At 42.3% G+C, this 21493-nt stretch overlaps 2 protein-coding genes across 3 annotated transcripts in view; both read left to right on the forward strand.

Annotated features, from left to right (window-relative positions):
* DSC1 (desmocollin 1) overlaps positions 1–21493 on the forward strand; it is a 154802-nt gene that overhangs the window by 89926 nt on the left and 43383 nt on the right. The gene's annotated exons all lie outside the window — the stretch shown is intronic.
* The window catches only part of DSC3 (desmocollin 3), a 49052-nt gene continuing 43570 nt past the window's right edge, over positions 16012–21493 (forward strand). The window contains exon 1 of one of the 2 annotated variants that reach the window (XM_043888778.1): positions 16012–16409. In XM_043888778.1, coding sequence (XP_043744713.1) covers positions 16341–16409 — 69 coding nt within the window. In that variant the 5' untranslated portion in view covers positions 16012–16340. The remainder of the gene's footprint in view (positions 16410–21493) is intronic. The other variant, XM_043888776.1, reaches the window with a different exon arrangement.

A 21493-nucleotide genomic window follows, 5' to 3' on the forward strand; every position in this document is an offset into this window, starting at 1 on the left:
GTTAGCCCTCAATATATGTATTGTGCTTCCCTGGTGGCTCAGATGGTAAAGAATCCACCTGCAATGCTGGAGACCTGGGTTTTGATCCCTGGGTTGGGAAGATCCCCTAGAGGGGGAAATGGCAACCGACTCCAGTATTCTTGCCTGGAGAATCCCCATAGACAGAGGAGCCTGGCGGGCTACAGTCCATGGGGTCGCAAAGAGTTGGACATGACTGAGCAACTAAGCAGTCATGTATGTTACCTGCTGCTGTTATCATAGGAAAGGAAGGTGCCATAGTTGGGAATAATCATAGATCCAGGCTCCACTTTCTGTTTAACTGACATCTTGCCACGATGTTCCCATTTATTTTCCCCAGAAGCTTGATCAGTGTTTTACCTGTGATAGTCTTTGAGAACTTCATGGCTAGTGATAGTGTCCAGGTCTCTCATTCTTGGTAGTCAAGAAGCTAAATCATATCCATAGCCCACAAATCCATGTGATCAATTTTCAGATTTAAATGAAAAGCAGATAAAATTCCTCATAAGCTATACACTGGTGTGGGAAGCAAAAAACGAAGCAAAATTTTAGAGATTTCCTTATAAAATACTGCTTCAACAGGGGAAACCTACAGGGAATTGCCATTAGTTCAGTGCAGTCTGCATTTGGGGGTCTCCGTGTAGTCATTTTCTGCTTTTAGGGATCCCCCATTTTGATACTGGCTTTATCTTGGTCCCCCCCCCCACTTTTTTTTTAGTGGAAAATCTGACTTTGACAACAAGCTTTCCTTTAATCTCCATCTCCAGCCTTTTCCTGGGCTCCTGATGGAAATCTCAAGCCCAGATTTTGCCCTGGTCATCCCCTTAGGCAGTAATGTCCTAAGGACAAAACGCTTCCTTCTATGGACCTAGAACCATCATTTTTTTCTGCCTCCATCCATAATGAAGCTCTAAGAGGTTGCATGATATCTGTGTAGGTCTACACCTCTCATTCCCGTTCTTCTGTGAGACCCATGTTACTCTGGTAACTTTTAACTCATTGTGAGTAAAGACAAATAGTATGTTACCACATCCAGTCAGGCCTTCCTGAGTGTCCTGTGTTGGCTCCTTGTAAATTACATGAAACTCGAGAATTCTCAGTTTCTCTTTTATGCCTGCATGGCACATCGTTTTGTTGCCCCAAACTGCCAAACTTTCTGAGAATTTTAATCACAGTTTCTTTGTTCATTTTTTTGCATAGTTATTTAATGTCTTCCCAGTACCGCCATGGAAGGCCTTCCTGATACAGACTGTGCTCACATGTCAGAAGGAGCAAGCTGAATCAGCTGTGCTCGGGGTCCACATTGGCATGGACCAAGGCATGGTCCCCTGTGCTCCTGCGGAAAATCTGTGCAAAGCTAAGAGGTTAGAGCTTTCGAGTTTCTGCTGGTTGCCTGCCTACTCTTAGTTATGTTAGAATGCAGGAATGAGGATGGAGCAAAATGCTGATTCTGTCACACTTGACAAAGAGTAGCAAATTTCAGCAAATTGCTGAAATATTTGCTGGCACTGTCTTTTAGAATGTGGGTTCATAGAATCACCCATGGTGTTTGTTAAAATAAAGATCTTGTATTGAATCAATCACAGGGTTGACAGGCTATTGAGAAGAAGCATGGAAGGCTGCGCTTTTTTATAAATTTCCTAGGTCACTTTTACAACCTCTAAAGTCTGAGAACCATAGAGAGGGATTGGTAACTGGATTTAAGTAATTATTTGGAAGCTTATGAAACAAGTATTTTAAGTTTGCGTCTTCAGATCAGCTGCTTTGTGCAAAATGCTGGAAATGTATCAAAGTTGACACACGTGAGTTCGTAAAATCCCATAATTTCGGTTAACTAGCCGTTTCTGAATGAATTTTCTGCTCTGTGATTCCTGCCAACCACATGGAGGGGAACTAGAGGCAAAGTCTTATGGTAGGATCGTGGGATGAAGGTACTAAGTAAAAACACTCAATAACAATGAACTAATTTTGCTGCATAAATGCTGCTAGCCAATAAAATACATGCAAATTATGTTGTATATATTCCCAGAACAAACCAGGGTTTTCAGATCTCCAGAGACAAATGGGATAAGGAGGTCAGCATCAGGTGCCACAGGTGACTCTATCTATTAAGTGGCAGATACTTGGCTATCACGTGGACGCTGTGACAGGTAGGGTGACAAGCACTGATCACTGGATAACCATGATGGCTAGGAGCTTCAGAGGGCCTTATGAAATAGGACAGGAACTTGGGGAAGAGTTAAGACTTTGGCTTAAAGAATGTTTCCCGTGGGAAGTGGGCCAGCTGGAAATTTGCTGAGAACCAAGGACATGAGGTGAAGCTATGGGGAATGAGATGTTGTGAAAGCTGGAGTTGAAAGGAGAGTGATGGGGTCAACCTACAGAACTTTGGTGCAGAATTACCAGTCAAAACAGGTAAAAAGAATTTATCCTGACAAGGTGAGATAATGGTGCAAAGACTCTACACACACGCAAGGATGTTTAGCTCACTGGCGTGAGATAATGTGGATAATTGGAAGTAAGCTCAATGTCCCACGATGGGAAAATAAATGATTTGTAATACATTATTGTGATACAAGGTACTATAATTGAGGATAATGAATGTGGTGACCATGCACCCTAACTCTGTAGTCTGAAAGACATGAATCCAGATACCAACTTTGTTTTCACTAACTGAGGAACCTTGGTAAGTAATGGGAGCCTCAGAATTCTTATGTATAACATGGGGACAAAATAGGAAGAAATGAAGTAATACATGTAAAGATTTTTTCTTAGTGCTTGATTCATCAATGTATTAAAAAATGTAGCTATTATAGTTGTGATGATGATAATGGAATAGAAGACTATAGTCCATGGAGTCGCCAAAGAGTTGGACATGACTTGGCAGCTAAACAGCAACAGCAAAATTTTATTTTGAAGGCTATTTAAATAAGAAAAGGTATAAAATATAGTTTTCATGAAAAAGTAGAACTATTCTCTAGATCAGTATAATTCCAAATTCATAAATGTAAACCTATGTAATATACTAAAATATTGAGTGGTAATCTCAGATGAAATATTTCTTCATTATGTTTCTGTGTTTCCATTTTACAGTGAGTCTTTATTGTAAAATCAGGGGAAATTAATAAATAACAAAAGTTCATGGACTTTAGCCTTTTGGAGATTTATAGACATCTGAGAAAAAGAAAAAAATAACTTTAAATTTTAGCCTTACAACATCAAGGCTACAATGAACATACTACATTCATAGTAAATGATTGAGTTGAAGCAAAAAAAAATTTTATCGTTTCATGATAATTGAGTGCACTCATGTTTTTGGTCTAAAATTTTTATTTTGTGTGTGTGTGTGTGTGTGCTCAGTTAAGTCCAATTACTTGCAAACCCATGAACTGTAGCCCACCAGGCTCCTCTGTCCATGAGATTATTCAGGCAAGAATACTGGTGTGTGTTGCCATTTCCTCCAGAGGATCCAACTCTTGTCTCCCGAGACTCTTGCATTGCAGGCTGATTCTTTACCACTGTGCCACATGTGAAGTCCTTTAACACACAAATTTTATTATCATTAAATTTTCACATGCTGGCTAGACCAAGAAAAAGTAATCAATTTTCTAGACATGCCAAATGAACTATTTCAAATATTTGCATGAGTGCAACTGTGAACCCAGTAAATTGTTCATTTGTAGTAAGCCAAGCTTTACCACTTCTTCCTACCACGGACACAAAGTTAAGACTTTAAAAGAAAAAAAAAGACTTTCAGAAGACTGCTGAAAAAGTCAGTTTCTAATTATTTTAATATCTCCTTTACACAACATTTCCATATAAGCTTCAGTAATTTGAATTCCTTCTTTCTGCATGACGCATATAGAAATGTTTTAGAGTATAAATATCATTTTAAAACTTCTAATTAATAAAATTATTTCCAAAACTCTTTATATGGTTCATTGACTGTTCACAATAAAAGAATTTGGATAGTTTCCTAGAACGGGATTTAACTTGCAGATACAGTTTAATTTTTTAATGGTTATAATTGGGTGCTGTTTCTTACAAGAATAATAATAATTTAAAACCTGCCAGTGCATCTTTACATTTAAGCGGGAAAGAAAAAAAGCAACACAATGAGTTTCAACCATTTTTGTTTTTAACAGATTATCTCCATAAATTTTATTTTTAAGAAAAAGGAATATGGGTCCAAATTCTGAATTTTTATCTCCACCATTTTGGAACTCATCTGCATCTTTAGCTAAATCACATAATTTCTTCTTTGGGTGTATGTTTCTTCAGTAAAATTAGAAGTTAGACTAGAGTAACTTCCTTGGTAGCTCAGATGGTTAAGAATCTGCCTGCAATGCAGGACACCCAGGTTCTATCCCTGGGTCAGGAAGATCCTCTGGAGAAGGGAATGGCTTACCCACTCCCATATTCTTGCCTGGGAAATCCCATGGACAAACGAGACTGGCAGGCTACAGTCCATGGGGTTGCAAAGAGTCGAACATGACTGAGTGATTTAACACACTGCTGCTGCTGCTAAGTCGCTTCAGTCGTGTCCAACTCTGTGCGACCCCATAGACGGCAGCCCACCAGGCTCCCCTGTCCCTGGGATTCTCTAGGCAAGAACACTGGAGTGGGTTGCCATTTCCTTCTCCGATGCATGAAAGTGAAAAGTGAAAGTGAAGTCGCTCAGTCGTGTCCGACTCTTAGCGACCCCATGGATTGCAGCCTACCAGACTCCTCCTTCCATTGGATTTTCTAGGCAAGTACTGGAGTGGGTTGCCATTGCCTTCCCCGACTTAACACTCTAGACCAGATTAAATATCTAGTTGCTTTGTTATAATTTTCTATTATCCTGTTAATTAAATATGAGTGAAGTGGTAATTCAGTCTTGGTTTGTCACTGATTTCCAAACATCCTCCAAGTCAAAGAGGTTGCACTGCAGTATCTGTGGTGTGGGGGAATGTACGTCGAGGACTGGGAAGGGTAGTTGGATTAGTCTGGTGTTGGTTCCAGGATAACATGAAGCTGGTAAGTGTCCCTGATAAAATGTCTTTAACAGACAAAATGCACAAGTCTATCCAAAAACTCTACTGATGCTTAGATTTATATAGTTGTCTGGATATGTGCCTAAAACTCAATTACTTAAAAAGTTCTCTTTTGCCTTTTTTTGGGCCTGAATTCCTTTAGGAATTCTTCCAATAACATTTTGGCAATTTTCAGTCTCTTGCAAAACCCTTCTACTTTTTCATTCTTTTTTTGTTCTCACCATTTCCTTCCTTTCTCTACTTCAGTTTACTTATTCGTTACTATATTCCATTATAACCTCAACTTTCCTTTTCCATCTTTGTAATTACTCAGTAAAACCCTATCACTGGATAAACCCCATTTGCCAACTATTTCATGAATTTTACTTGAACATGGCTCAAGAAGGAAAAAAAAAACAGTTAACCATACTGACTCTCACAATTCTGCCCTGTTACCCAAGTTCAGGGTTTTTCAAACAGTGAGACACAGACAACTGGCTGAAACACAGCCAGTTAACTTGAGAAATGATCACCTGCATTATTAATGAATTAGAAGGCAATGAACAGACATGGTCACTGTCTGTTACACATGGGGATATTAGGTATTATTTATGAAATTTAGGTTCCAGATTACATGTATGAAATGTGTACCAGTTTCACAACATTAAAAATACTTCTTGTCTAGTAGAGTCAATAAGTCAAAAGACTGGTCTGGTCAATTTGCTATTTTACACCTACTCTTTGCATAAGTCTCAATTGACCTTCCTCACTTGGCAGATAACTTTGTATCTGCTTGTAATGGCAAAATAAAAACAGAAGAGAACTCCCTTATCTTTCCACCACCAACTCTACCAGACTCCAACTATACCATGTAATTTGACCTCCATCCTTTATAATAGTTGAATTTCTCTCCTTCCCTTTAAGGCAAGCTCTCCAATAATACACTGGTTCCTATGCCCTTTTGCTTCCTCAAGATCTTTGTTCAAGAAATTAAACCTCTCCACTGTCTGTGTGCGCTTAGTCTCTAAGTCATTTCTGACTCTTCGGGACCCCACAGACTGTAGCCTGCCAGGCTCCTCTGTCCATGGGATTTCCCAGCAAGAATACTGGAGTGGCTTGCTATTTCCTCCTCCAGGGGATCTTCCTGACCCAAGGATAGAACCCGAGTCTCCTGTGTCTCCTGCATTGCAAGAGGATTCTTTACCTGTTGAGTCACTGGGGAAGCCCAAACCTCTCCTACATTATCTATAATCTGTTCTGGCCTGGATCATTTCCTGGATCATTTTCTTTCCTGGATCATAAATAAAAATGCTTAATGGAAGTAATAGTTAGCATGGATATAGTAGTTTTTATGTGCTATACTGTAAAGACTTTACATATGTTAATTATTTTTATGCCCATTCAAATTAGGAACTATTATTATCCCCATTTTATGGATGAGAAAAGTGAGACAGAAATGTTAAATGACTACTCAGGATAGTGGTACTAGGATGTGATAGAACCTGACTCCATGTGATAGCAATCTGACTCCAGAATCTACATTCTTAACCACTCTGCAATTTGCGTCTTTGTGAATACAACTTATTTACCTCAAGTTGCTCTTCGGCTATTTCCTCATTTTTTCTGTCCCCCTCCATAGAAAAACCTACATAACAGAGACCTGAATGATGTTGTTGCAGAAGACTTTGAGTCCCATAGAACATTTTAGAACCCAATTTCAAATTGCTTAGGCTGACAGCTCCACATACCTGCCTCAAACTTTTTACATCCAAATAAAACCCTTCGTATCTTAAGCCAAATTCTGTCCCGTTTCCTTCACTCATTTATTCATTGTGTTCATACTGCTGCTTAGTCCAAAGCCCTTGTCTGACACTCTTGAATCTTCTCTTTCTCTCACATCCCATCTCCAATCTATAGATGACTCCTATGAGGTCTAATTTCAAGTTATATCACAAATCTAAATTTCATCACCAGTTTCTTACAGCAGCCATAATTGATTTATAAAATATATAAATCAGATCATGCCTCCCTCCCTCACCACTACCCAAAAATCATTCTATACCTTTTTTTTCCCCAAGAGGTTTCTGTACATTTTTATGAGCAGATGAGATTTAAAATAAAGCCTAAACTCTTTAACAGGGCCTATGAGGTTTTTTTTTTTCCCCCTTTGTTGCTTCTTTTTTGCCACGTTATGTGCTAGCAGCCTTCATTCCACCCCGGCACCTGTACGCGTCTCTGTATGTGTTCTCGGAACAGACAAGCTTGTTCTTGATATCCAGAGCTTTTGCACTCGCTATTCTCTCAGACTAGGATGCTTTTCTTCCAGATTACTGGTCCCCTCTATCATTCAGATCTCCAAGCTCGCATCTCGGTAAATCTCTCTAGATGGCTCTACTGTATAAAATACCCATTTCCCAGGATATTTAAACTAGCTTGGGTATCAGGGCTGTTTGGTCTTGCTAAAAGAGGAGTGGCAGAAAGCTTATGGTTTCAGGAAGCATGCCTTCACTGCTGTCAGTTACTTGTGCCTTGAGAACATTTTTATTTTTATTGTCCCACTTGAAACTGTGGAATGGAAAAGCAAAAAAGTAGGCAAGCCATGAGCCAAAGTAAAAGATTTTTTAAAATACAAAACTCAAGGGGAGGGTTTTGTATATCTATGGCTATATACACCTATGGCTAATTCATATTGATGTATGACAGGAATCAAACCAATATAATAAAAAAATTATCAATCAATTAAAAATAAATATAATTAATAAAAGAGAAAAATAATCCCAAAATGTTAAAAAAAAAAAAAAAAACCAAAAAGACTTTCCTGGTGGTTCAGTGGATATGAATCAGCCTTCCAAGGCATGGGATGCCAGTTTGATCCCTGGTCAGGGGTTAAGATCCCACATGCCACAGGGCAACTAAGTCTACACACCACAACTGCTGAGCCTGCTGGTCACAACTGAGACTAGATATAGCCAAATATAAATAAGTAAACACATAAATATTAAAACAAACAAACAAAAAAACAAAACCCCAACATCCAGGCAGAAATGAGCAGACATATGTCAAAGGGACCTGTGATTTTTTTTCAAACCACAGGTTTGAAAGTTATATCCTGATACTGCCTTGCAGTACTTAGTGGGAAGGCAATGGAAACACCGATCTTTGTCCTGTGTTTACTGTGTTACAGTGTTAAAAAGTCTTATATGATAGCTTTGGTTGTCTAAGTGGAATGAATACCAAAACAATACCTGATCTGTTTTGTTCTTTTTCCCAATTGCTGCAGGCATCAAAGTAAATGGTGAGAATTGTGTCAATTGCAAGCAAAGTCTTAATAAACTGAATAAACTGGAAATCATTTAAAAGACCAAGCCCCAAGAGTTAGAATAAATATTCTTGCCTTGAAATAGGAAAACGGAGCCATGAGAACCTTTCTAGCCATGAATATTTCACCAAAGATAGGAAATTCTAGACCTCAATGAGTCTGTGTAGGAAATACTTCCTTGATATAGATTTCTTCCATAAGTGACTGCAATCCAGGGAGAGACTTTGAAAATAAGAATTAAAAAATATAGGTAACAATAGTTTAGGTAATAAATGAACCAGAAACCACAATATATTTCACCATGCTCACCATGAAAAAAACTTGATGAAATATACAAAAGCAGACCTAAGTCTTTCTTGTACTGATTAAATAGAATATATAAGTGCTAAAAAAGAGGGCTAAAAAATGGGGAAATGATTTACTTATAGATGAAAAGAGGTTAGGAATTTGCATCTTAGGAAAACCCAAAGACCTGAATTCTTGCAACATCAGTCTCATCATTTCCTAGGTTTTGTATCTGTCATCATATTTCAGAGTGAGTCAAGAGCTTCTACATTCCCGACTTCCCCAGTGGTCCAGTGGTAAAGAATCTGCCTGCCATTGCAGGGGACATGGGTTTGATCCCTGGTCGGGGAAGATCCCACATGCCACAACTATTGAGCCCACTTTCTGCCACTGCTGAAGTCCTTGTACTTGTGAGCCTGTGCTCAGAAACAGGAGAAGCCACGGCAAGAACTACTGATCCTGGTGATGACGTTGCTAAATTTGTAGGTAGTCTACTTGAGGCTCCGCTGGATTTAAGTTCATGTAGGTGACTTTTGGCATGTACAAATTTCATAACATCATGATGCCTTTTGTCCTAGGTAATCTACTACTGGGGACATAAGGGAAAGAAATGAAACTCTGTGCCTACAAAAGACTTGCACATGTTCACAGCAGCTTTATTCATAAATGATAGTATTAATAACACATTTACACACATATATACATGGTCAAGTTTCTAGCCCTGGTTTGGGAAGATCCTCTAGAGGAGGGCATGGCAACCCACTCCAGTTTCTTGCCTTGGAGAACCCCCATGGACAGAGGAGCCTGGCAGGCTACGGTCCATGGGGTCACAGAGTCGACACGACTGAGTGACTAGGCACAGCATACCTGGTCATAACTTGTACACTTACATTTGTCAGAACTTACTGAAGTGAATGCTTAAGGTCTATGAATTTTATCCTATGTAACTCAGATGTAAAAGGAAAAGTCTTTTCTAAAAATGTACACGTTCACAAGATGCAGAGATCAGAGACTTAAGAACTATCTACCCCAGGGCAATTATGTCAAACAAATTAACAAGCAATTTAAAATTTAAAATCTCTAAACAGATGGGGTTAGAGTGCCTAGATCAGGCTGACTTGAATCCCTGTTATTTTTGGAGGGAATTTCTTCATTTTACTAATACTATGCTGTTGCTAAAAAGATCTCTTTGATTTTGCCTCAACAATGGCCAAGCACAAAGGTTCACTATGAACTAAAGAACATTGATCCCACTTGTTCAAAATTAAAAGAAAGGATTGCTGCTGCTGCTGCTAAGTCGCTTCACTCGTGTCCCCACAGATGGCAGCCCACCAGGCTCCTCTGTCCCTGGGATTCTCCAGGCAAGAATACTAGAGGGGGTTGCCATTTTCTTCTCCAAAAGAAAGGATTAGGGGGAAGAATAAGCTAGAGGGCCATGGACAAACTTAGGGAAGAGAAAAAAAAAAAAACAAAAACTGGCATATTCCTGGCCATTTGCCATTACACAGTATCTCCTACTTCTTTGAATAGAAAAGTTTGGAAAATTCTTTCTGAGAGAGTCTAGTAAAGCAAGGCTCAAACCATCTGTTCTCAGGGAACACTTTGTATATTATGATAAAGGAATGTGGCTGAAAATAAGATGTCTTTATCTTACATTATGTCATAAGAACATGTGTGTACTTATCACTTTCCAATATCTCTCTGGAGACAGAAAACCTTATTCCCAGTGTGCCAAATGAAAAGGAAAAGTTGATATCGGATGACATTAGTGTCAGGTATCTTGGGAATATTGTTGTTTATTCAATAAGTTGTGTTCAGCTCTTTTGTGACCCCACGGACTGTAGCCTGCCAGGCTCCTCTGTCCATGGGATTTCTCAGGCAAGAATAGTAGAGTGGGTAACCATTTTCTTCTCCAGGGGATCTTCCTGGCCCAAGGATCAAACCTTGTCTCCTGCTAAGCCATCTGGGAAGCCCTGAAAGTTAAAACTAGAACCTGTCAATTAGGAAAATATGTAGCTTATTATAACACTGAAAGGCAAATTCAAGTATGATCCTTGAAAGCAATGCAAGAAAAGAACCTTGGCTTTGGCCTGTTCAGTGAATACTAAGTAGCTAATAGGTGGAAAGCTACTGCTCATCTTGATACAGAAGGGCTTGGGAAACTGAGCAGCCTGAAAAGAGAAAAAATCAAGAAGAATAAATGTTGGGTAAATGACATTAAAGAGCAGATAATGAATAATCAATAAAATAAATGACTAATAGCAATAAGTAATAATTGCTGAAGTAAGTCATTGACTGCCCATAGAGAATTGGTGGGAAAAGCTGCTTCTCCCTTCCTGAGTGAGCTTCCGGAGCTGCGGGTCCGCCCCTTCCCCCAGCTGATTTTGAGGGATGGTCCTCCTAAACTTCTGGGAAGAAAGAAGGCTGACGGGGCAATGAATCAGATGAATGACACATGGGATCTGGAAGGTGGCCTGTTCACACCTGTAGCCTTGGAGCTCAAGTAACACCCTCTGAACAACGGAAGCACACAGGGAGCTCTCGGCATCATGAGAACATACGGGAGAAACAGCCTCACCCAGTGGGAGGAGATCTTCATGCTGAGTGAAGCAAAGGATCATGGGAAAGTTCTAAGCTGAGAGGATCTAAGTTCACCCTGTAACAGGGCTTTGTTACACTGGGTTCCTCCAGCTACTGTAAGAAGTCATCACTCACACAATGGAGTTGCTGTCTGTGTGGAAATTCCTATTCCTTCCAGCCTGGTGTGAAGTCATCAGGAGACCACTCCTTTTCTCTCCTTGAAAGGCCTGTTTGCAGAAGACAGGCTGTTGGTCAAGGCCTCTGAAGAGTTCCGTGGAGGAAGAGTAAAACCATTGTCACAGTGGCTTGAATCATTTCTTAAGTAAGGAGAGACTGAAAGGGAGCATTTCTGAACCTGGCGCGCCCTATCTGGATGGAACTATTGACAAGGTTGTTACTTAAATGGAATATTTCTGAATTTGAAAGATGTAACCAATGTTCAAACTGTGTATGTTTGATGCAAAGTTTGAGCAAAAGGCCACACCTTTGTGGAGGGGAGTGTTTTCTCTGAGAAGAAATGGATAGTCCTGTCAATCACTCTCTGTAAAGATTAATCCTCAGGATTAAGAACCAAGCATGAAAGATGAGAAGGGGTAAACTGCTATTCCCTGGAAGGCCAGGGCTCATTGTGGTCTTGTTTGGAGGTTCTTTTTGCTTCCTAGAGCATTTCCGTAGGGGTGAAAGGAGAGCTTGGAGGGGTGGCTGGACATGGGGAAGACAGGAGGGGAAGGAGGCAGATGGAGACCCTGGGATGGCTCTTATCCTGAGCAGCAGTGAAATATTATAGCTTACTCTTGACCTCAACTGTCTCCAGTAGTCTTTTTAAAAGACCGCCAGAATCAAGCTCTTCTTAGTGATGTTCTGGGAATTTAGTGGAGGAACTTCACACTTTGGGAAATGTGGTAACAGGAAAGCAGAGTCCTCTCCTGGAGGCTGGCATGGCAGTGGCAGAGTTTATTACTCTTGGAGGAAAGGGGTAGCGGGGATGAGAGAATCCGACTGTCCAGCTCCCAAGCACCAGGGAGGAGCCTTCTCCAAAACAGCAAGTGTACACATTAAGGGGTGCATTCCTGCGTGCTCAGTCATGTCTGACTCTTTGCAACCCCATGGACCATAGCCTGCCAGGCTCCTCCATCCATGGGATTCTCCAGGCAAGAATACTAGAGTGGGTTGCCATGCCCTCCTCCAGAGGATCTTTCTGACACAGGGATCGAACCCACGTCTCCTATGTGTCCTATATTGGCAGATGGGTTCTTTACCACTGAACCACTTGGGAAGGCCACATTAATGGGAGATAATCCTGGGGAGCTGATTTCTAAAAATAAAGTCTGGAAAGGCTCCTGGCATTTGAATACATGTTTGTACAGTATTCCTCACTGTTGCTCCAATAAGCAATTTGTTTGGATACTGTTTATCACGGTTACTATTTATCCTAAACAATATTCTACAAATGCCTCAGAACTAATGTTTCAGGGCAGAGCTCATTTGTGTCACTAGCAGGACTATTCAATGTGAAACTTTCACTCAGTTTTAATGTCTGCTTTTCATAAATGTTTCTACCCTTACCAGCAAATTTGTGCCAACCATCATACAGTTGTTCTGGTTGTGTTTTACAGGGATATGTGAGGAGACCCACATTTGGGGTGTCATTGCCTGTTTAAACCCCTGAGATGAGTGGGTGTGTGAAACCAGCACGTGTGGGCATGGAGTTGTGCAAGGCAGCCTTCTCAGTGGGCCAGGTGTCAGCTCCCAGCTCCTAGGGTCATTATTCTTTCTGTGGCTAGAGAGTTCCCTTAGCTATGGAGAACTCTTCCTAATGATCTTAAATTTGCTTTCTACTGAAAATTTGACAGTTCACCTGGATCTCTGATGTTTTACACATTAGTATAAGCTCATCTTCCATTTTTGATCTATTTAATTATTGCTCTCCCTCTTCAAACTAAGAAGATAACAAGGAAAACTAATATTTCTTTTCCATTTTTTGCACATTATTCTTTTAGTAGTGACTTCCAACTGACTTTGCAATTTGGGATAGGATATTGAAATAAAGATATTTCAGAAAAACTCTTTATGGTTTACAATGTCTCGTGATGATTTTAAATTACTGGTTCTAATGATACTCAAACCAAAGCTCATATTTTAAATACATTTTCAATAATCTCATTTACAATTATTTTTCATAGGAACAATAAAAGCAGTTTCAATTTATCTTCAAGTCATAGTTATGTTATAATCATAACTGCCCATGAAGATTCACTTCTAAATTATAAAAATGCATTGCTTTTTATTGGGACTAGGCTAATATACACATGATGGACAGATATATGCCTTAGCAAAACAGAAAATTCCAAGATAGTTACTAATACTCCATATAGAAATTATTCGGTAATCATATTGCATATTGCACCTAGAATTTTATAATACAAATAGAAAATATCACCCATATGCTTTCTTTCAGCATTTCTAGAATAAATCCCTATAACTTTTATTTTGTAGAAGCTAGGCATGGAAGCTCAGAGTAGCTGTCATATAATCAGTAGGTTTAACAATCGGCTTAATTATACAGTATATGTTAGTTATCTTATGGTTTTAGTCACATAGAAGAGAGTGGGAATCAGGTCAGACTCTAGTGGACAAACCTGAAAGCACTGAAAGACCCTGATGCTGGGAAAGATGGAGGGCAGAAGGAGAAGTGGGTGACAGAGGATGAGATGGTTGGATGGCATCACTGACTCAATGGACATGAGTTTGAGCAAACTGCAGGAGATGGTGAAGGACAGGGAAGCCTGGGGCGCTGCAGTCCATGGAGTCACAAAGAACTGGACATGACTTAGCAACCGAACAACTACAACAACAGGGAAAACCCATATAATGGCAGAAAGAGGTTCATTAATGAAGTTAGTGAGCTCATTTAACTCACCCAAAGTGATCATTTTACAGACTGAGTGGCTGGCTCTCCTCTTACAGGATGAAATTCAACTCCTCAGCCTGGTTTGTTAGGAGACTATCTTTTTAACCTAATTCCCAGCTGAGGAGTTCTTCCATCATGGTTCTGAAGAGACTTCTTTCTGTTTCCTTGATGTGGGAAGCCCTCATAAGGTTCTCCAGAGTTCCGCTAGGGTTATTTCTACAGCCTTAACCCCAAACATGCTCCTACCCTCCCCCTTTTCTCTATTGGTTCTTATCTCAAGCATTATTCAGCCCTGGAGGCTGAGGGTTAAAAATCAAGGGGCTAGTAGATTTCCTTTGTGATGAGAGCTATGGTCCTGGCTTATGTTTTAAAGTTTACCTGAGGCCAGAAAACACTTTGAGAGCCTCGCTCTTGAGGTCATGGTCAGGGTGAAGGTCTGGAGGATGGGGGATGAAAATTGTTGGAGTGAAGTGTGGAGAACTTTCTCTGAGACTGGAAGAGCTCCTTCATACAGAGGCCTCCAGAGGTGAGATAAAGTCTCTGTTGAGTGCCTGGGAGCCTTGGATGCCTCAGAGACAGGACTAGGAAACTGAGCTTACTGTCTGCGTCCTGAGAGCTTAGGCCTAGTAGTTCAGGAAAACCCGAGACTTTAGGAAAACCCACAACTTACACAAGTAGCCTATTGGGGGTGCCCAGCATGGGATGAATGAAGGTCATAGTGCCTTCTCTGATTAATCTGCACTGCCTGAGAATCCTGACCTTGGACTTTGTGCACAGACTTTGAGAAGCAATAACACATGTCCAAGAGGGAATTCATACTGAGTCTAGTAGATGGAGGCTTAGAGAACACAATACGCAGTCTAGAGAGAAATAAAGGAACATGCCCTAATGTTAGGGGGCTTCTCAGGTGGCATTAGTGGTAAACAACCTGATTGCCAATGCAGGAGACAGAAGAGACTCAGTACAATCCCTGGGTTGGGAAGATCCCCAAGAAGGGAGAAGGGAATGGCTCCCCACGCCAGTATTCTTGCCTGGAGAATTCCATGGACTGAGAAGTCTGGCAGACCACAATCCACAGGGTTGAAAAGAATTGGATACACTGAAGCACTTGGCAGGCACACCCTAATGTTATAAGCTACCTCTTTATTTAAAGGTTTAGCATACTGGGCAATGATCATTACCTTTAATCCCTTTTAGACTTTGCATTTCTTTGGGTAGGATCTGGGTTATTTTCTTTCCTCCAGTGCCTGTGCAACTCTTGGCCCTGATGAACCTTTGTTAAATGATACTGAATCTGGAAGCCTCATTTTAGACTAGAAGCTTCTGTGTGGTGAATTTTTCTTTGACCACGAACTGAAAAACTGCATCTTAGTACAATTACCAGGTAATTCCTCAAATCAACAGTTTCATATAAGAAGAACAAATTCTTTCTTACAAATAAGGCCACACCATAGGCCGGACATGAACGCGCTGAGCTTAATCCCTCACATTTGGGGTGCGTGAAAATGGCGAGATGTTAGCATTTCCTTTATTTGCTTTCAATTTCTGATAGACCCAGTGTCAGCTTATTCGTGCCACTGGAGATAATTTCTCCTCCCGTCCTTTATCTTGTCGAGGGAGTCAAGTTTGGGAAGAATACAAATATTTTGCATTAACTAGGAGACTTCGCTCAGCGTTTGATCAGAAGCTGGAGGGAGGATTCGCCGGTCCAGTGACAACGGTGTTCCTGGCACCCAGGAGCGCCCGTGTTGGGGCAGGGATCCCTGAAGGCGGTTTGGGGTTCTGCAGTGGGAGTGCGCCGAGCGGCGTCTGTGAGGAGGACGCCCCAGGAGTCGGGGCGGAAGGCGGGGCAGCCGCGGGGTGCGGGGCGTGGGAGAGCAGGCCGAGAGGGGGTGGCCTGGACCGCTTTCCAGAGAGCGAGCACACAGCCGGGCCGCTGAGAAGACGAGGGGCAGGCTCGGGCAGCTCCCCCGGCGGCTCTCGCGGTGATAAAACTGGAGAAATAACAAGGAGGGGCGGCTCGACGCCTCCAGAGTCCAATCCCGTCTCAGGAGCGAACACGCTCTCGGGCAAGACAAGCCTGAAAGAGGCCCGGGCGATTTAACGAGTAGCCGAGAGCAGCGCACCCGCGGCGCCCCTGCATCTCGGCGGCCTCTGGTCTCCTGCATCCCGCCGGGTGTCCGCACCCTCCCGTCCCCGGCCCCGCGCCCGGATGGCTGCGCCTGGGCCCCGGAGCTCCCTGCGCGGAGCCCTCTGCAGGCAGCTGCTCCTGATCCTTGTGGTGAGTGGAGCCTGGGTGGGGTGGGACCTACCCAGAGTCGGGATGGAGCAGGGGGTGGTGGTGGATGGGCCGTGGTCCTGCGGGGGGACCGATGCGGGCGAAGCCGACCGAAGGGGGACGTCCGCGCCTCTGCTCAATCTTGCAGGGCAATGTGAGCCAAATTGGGGCTCGGAGGGATGAGTGGAGGAAACGCGTCCTAGCGGGACGCACCCGGACCGAGGTTTTTGTTTGGGACTTGTTCGATTATTTCAACACGGGTTGGGCTCTGGCTTCGCTGAGCTCCCTTTTGCGCCGCCGCGAGTGGTCCAGGGTTGGGGTTCGCGCTCCTTTCTGGACTCCTAGTGATGGTGGTGGGGGTGGGTTTGGGTAGAGAGGGAAGAAGAGTGTTTGGTTAGGTTTCTGAGGATCCCTGATGAGTTACAGGGCGTTACTGGTGGCTCAGACGGGTAAAGAATCTGCCTACAATGCGGGAAGTGAAGTGAAGTCGCTCAGTCGTGTCCGACTCTTTGCGACCCCGTCGGTCCATGGTATTTTCCAGGCAAGAGTCCTGGAGTGGGTTGCCATTGCCTTCTCCAGCAATGCAGGAGACCCGGGATCAATCCCGGGGTCGGGAAAATCCCCTGGAGAAGGCAATGGCAACCCACTCCAGGATTCTTGCCTGGAGAATTCCATGGACAGAGGAGCCTTGTGGGCTACAGTCCGTGGTGTTTGTTGCAAAGAACAGGACACGGAGTGAGTTACAGGGGTTGCCCCTCACTCCGGGACCCCCGGGATGGGGACATTGGTGGGTGGAGGGGTTGGAGCGGTGTCCCTGGTTCCCGGGATGAGTTACCCTTGAAAAGCGGCTTCCAGGTTTTGCCTCGTTTGATGGCTATTCAGCAGCTCACGGGAGTGGTCTATCTCCGCGAGCCACCAGGCCGGGGGCAGAGTGTACCTGGGGCGCCAGGGGGTGGACGGCTGAATTAGGATTGGATGTTGGGGTTCGGTGGTGTGATGGGGGAGTGGGGTAGGGTGAGGCAGAGCAGATAGAATCAGGCTGAGAGGAGTGTCGGGGTAGGAGTGTGGGGTTGGGTCGTACCTGGTCCGGGTCCAGGAGTGACTGCACAAGCCTAGAGACCAACCTGGGGTCTTTTGCGCCCGGGATACCTGAGACCCGAGATGAGATTCACCCGGAGAGGAAGTTTGGGACGATTCTCGAACTCGGGAGACACAAAGCAAAAAGTGGGGAACCCTGACGTTGCGATCCCGCTGAGCTGCGTTCTAGGCATGCTCTGGAAAGGAGCCTCGGACCCTCGACTTCCCCGCGCTGGCGGTCGGTGGCTGGAGGGACCAGCCTGGCTCGGGAGCAGGTCGACTCTGGCTAGGTGGATTCTTGGTGCTCGTCTGCCCCCAAGCAGGGCGAGTGGGTGCAAGCTTTGTGCTCTGTTTGAATCATCGAGTTGTGAATAAAGAATTAGTAGCTATGATCTAAGATGTATTTATGGACAAAGCATCGTATAAATGGGCACGTCGATCTGCCTGGCAGCTATTGCAAAAAAAAAAAAAAAATTAGCTGATGACAGGACTCTTTATACATGAGAACTGCTCTCAGAGTGTGTTCTGATATATTTCAAAGCGTTTCCAGCTAATATGTTTAAAAGCATGAATTTAGCCTTCTGTGCTTTCTCTGAGAAAGGAGTTCGGGAAGGGAGAGAAGAAACTGTGGAGGTGCTGGGTTCCCAAGATTTCCCGTGTATTCGCTGGAGGGGAGGGCATGGAATTGGAGGAACTGTCTGGGTGGCAGGGGGTGTCGGGTGTGGCAAGACAAGAAGGTGCCTGTATATCTAAATAGAGATAACACCAGCTTTAGTAAATGATTTTCTTGTTTAGGATTATTTTTTAAAAGAATTTTCTAAAGATTAGATTAAATGGTATCTTGGCTCCCCTGACCAGGGATGAAGCCCACACTGGCTGTAGTGGAAGAGGAGTCTTAACCACTGGACCACCAGGGAAGTCTCAAGACTTCTTGTTGACCATCTTATGTCTCTATTTCCTTTTGACTCCTCGGACCTCTCCACTTTTCAGTTTAATATTCAGAGCATAGCATTTTGGAAACGCAATTTTCATTTTATGGAACCCTTAATGGAGCTCTCAAAGACAATCCCTTGTTTGAAGTGAGAACCCTTCAAAGCAGGTCTTTAACACAGAACTGAAACTTTTGACGTGTTCACTTTCCCAGGCAACCACCCCATAGTTTGTGGGATCTACCCTTTTTCACTTTTCTGCTTCTGAATCTGCATCCCTGTCCCACCCTTCTAGCCTCAGTATAGTTTGTGTGTACTCAAAACTGCTATTTAATGTGCTTAGTCGCTCAGTCGTGTCCGTTTCTGCCACCCCATGAACTGTAGCCCACCAGGCTTCTCTGTCCATGGGGATTCTCCAGGCAAGAATACTGGAGTGGGTTGCCTTGCCCTTCTCCAGGGGATCTTCCCAACCCAGGGATGGAACCCAGGTCCCCTGCATTGCAGACAGATTCTTTACCTTCTGAGCCACCAGGGAAGCCCCTAAACTGCTACAATTAACTGCAAATTCTAATCATGTTTCCTTACACATATATAAAGAAAGGGGCGGGTGGGGGGGGGGGGGTGCCAGGGGGAAGGGAAGAAAGGAGAGGAAGAATCTAGAAAAGAACCCTGTCAGATCCTATTACTACTGAAAGAACTGAGTGTCTCTTAAAATGTTTCTCCTTTTAATGTAACACAAATTGTTAGGAATGGTGAAAACTAATTCATATTAGCTCAGTTGCTCAGATGTCTTCTCCTCTGTTATAAATAATGAAATCCTTTTACATGTGTATTTAATGTTGTTTGCCATATCAAATCCACTTTGGGAATTACTTTATCTATTCTATATTATAAATGGTATGTAATTGGACATGGTTAATCTATCATTTGCTAAAAGGGCTCTCCAAAAGGAATTAAAAATAGCATTTTCCTTTATAACATACTTTTCTCCTTGAAGTGTGTGGAATTCTACTTGCAACCGATGTTGACAACCTATGTGTGTTGTGTCTTTTCCCAGAATTCATAGCATTAAATAATGAGAATAATATGACTCCTTTCCCGACTTTTTGGTTATTGTTGTTCTTGATAACATTTGATATATTCACCTTTTTAAGATAAAAGTGAGTATAATACTTTCTATTATCTTTTGCATTGATGAGAAAAAAAAGCTTAGGACAAAAAAAGGAGGAGAACTAGCTTATTTCTAAACTGTGTGCTTAGGAAGTCAGAGTTGTATTTATTTACATCAGTGCATCTTTATTTACCTTATTCAAAGAAGGTTATTGTTATTGGTGTTCATACTGAGATACAGCTATATTCTACTGCACTTTCTGAGTCACTAAATATGTGTAAACCATGCACATTTTTTGGTCCTGTTGTAATCCTTGTGACAGTTGCCATGCCATATATGGTATCTCTGGTGACCTGTGGCTAATTAGACTTCCCATTTAACTAGGATCCCATCTTACGGAGTTTGGATAGAAAGAAATTTAGTAGACTCATCAAAGCATTGAGAATATAGAAAGATAAATCTTACAATTCAAGGTGATAAGAGTTTGAAAGGTAAGATTTCTCTCTTGGAGACAGCCAGTGTCCACAGGAGAAATGATGAATTGAAAATTCTGTGATCTTTATGCTCAAGAAGATATCCTTTATTTTCGGATATTCTGTAAACTCCTGTTCTTTGGCTTCTTTTTCCTCTGTTGAGAAAGATGTCATTTTAGAAAGCCTACCTTGTACATTCACTCTAAAATTGAGCAATAGTACAGAAGTGAAACACTGGCAGGTATACCTTTAGTTTTCATTCTCTCTTGGCATTAGACAGTTCCGTGAGGACCTGATGATTTGTATGATAAGCTTTCTATGATATGATTAATTAAATTTGGACAGTACTGTGAAATGAAACAAAGTAATGTATTTTTCCCAAACTAGCACAGACAATACTTTATATTATCATTTTTAAAAAAAAAACATAATTTGTTACATTTTAATTAAAAGTTGCTTACAACTCTAGGTTCTATCAGTCAGATATTTAAAGTTGTTCTAGAGGGTTCCTCATTAAAAGAAATTCTTTTATAACTCACTCAATCCAGAATTCATTAATATTAAAAAAAATTTTTGTATCTTGTATTTTTCATGGGCAGTCATCATTATTCTTAAAATACCTCTAAAAGTTTGTCATCTAATGGTGGTTTTATTTTTTTTTCAACTTTATTTTCAGTAATATATCCAAGTCTCACTAACATAGCATTACATTTCTTTATATTTCAGGAAAATTGGCATAACTGAAATTTATATGTGAATATCATCCTGTGCAACATCCCTCCCTTATATTAGGGCATCCCTGATTGCTCAGATGGTAAAAAGAATCTGCCTGCAATACAGGAAACCCTGGTTGGATTCCTGGGTTGGGCAGATCCCCTGGAGAGGGGATAGGCTACCCACTCCAGTATTCTTGGGCTTCGCTTGTGACTCAGCTGGTAAAGAATCTGCCTATAATGCAGGAGACCTGGGTTCCATCCCTGGGTTGGGAAGATCCCCTGGAGAAGGGAAAGGCTACCCACTCCAGTATTCTGGCCTGGAGGATTCCAAGGGGGGGTCACAGAGTCAGACACGACTGAGCCACTTTCACTCACTCTCTTCCTGTAAGTCCGAGTTGTGCCATAATTTCGACCACTGTCCAGCTACTGCTGACTCCCAGATTTGTATTTCTGGCCTTGAGTTGCCCTTAAGTTTAAGTCTATCTATCCAGCTGTCTTCTGGACCTTTCCCCTTAGATTTCCTGTTTGCGTGTGTGCGCTTAAGTCATGCCAGACTCTTTGTGATCTTTGGGCTGTAGCCCACCAGACTCCTGTGTCCGTGGGATTCTCCAGGCGAGAATACTGGAGTGGGTTGCCATTTCCTCTAGGGGGAATCTTCCTGACCCAGGGATTGAACCTGCATCTCCTCAGTCTCCAGCATTACAGGTGAATTCTTTACCACTGAGCCATCAGGGAAGCCACTCTGCTTCCACTAGATTTCCCACAGGATTATAAAATTCAG

The sequence above is a fragment of the Cervus elaphus genome, chromosome 27 (genome assembly GCF_910594005.1).
Source record: "Cervus elaphus chromosome 27, mCerEla1.1, whole genome shotgun sequence".
NCBI classification, from domain to species: domain Eukaryota; kingdom Metazoa; phylum Chordata; class Mammalia; order Artiodactyla; family Cervidae; genus Cervus; species Cervus elaphus.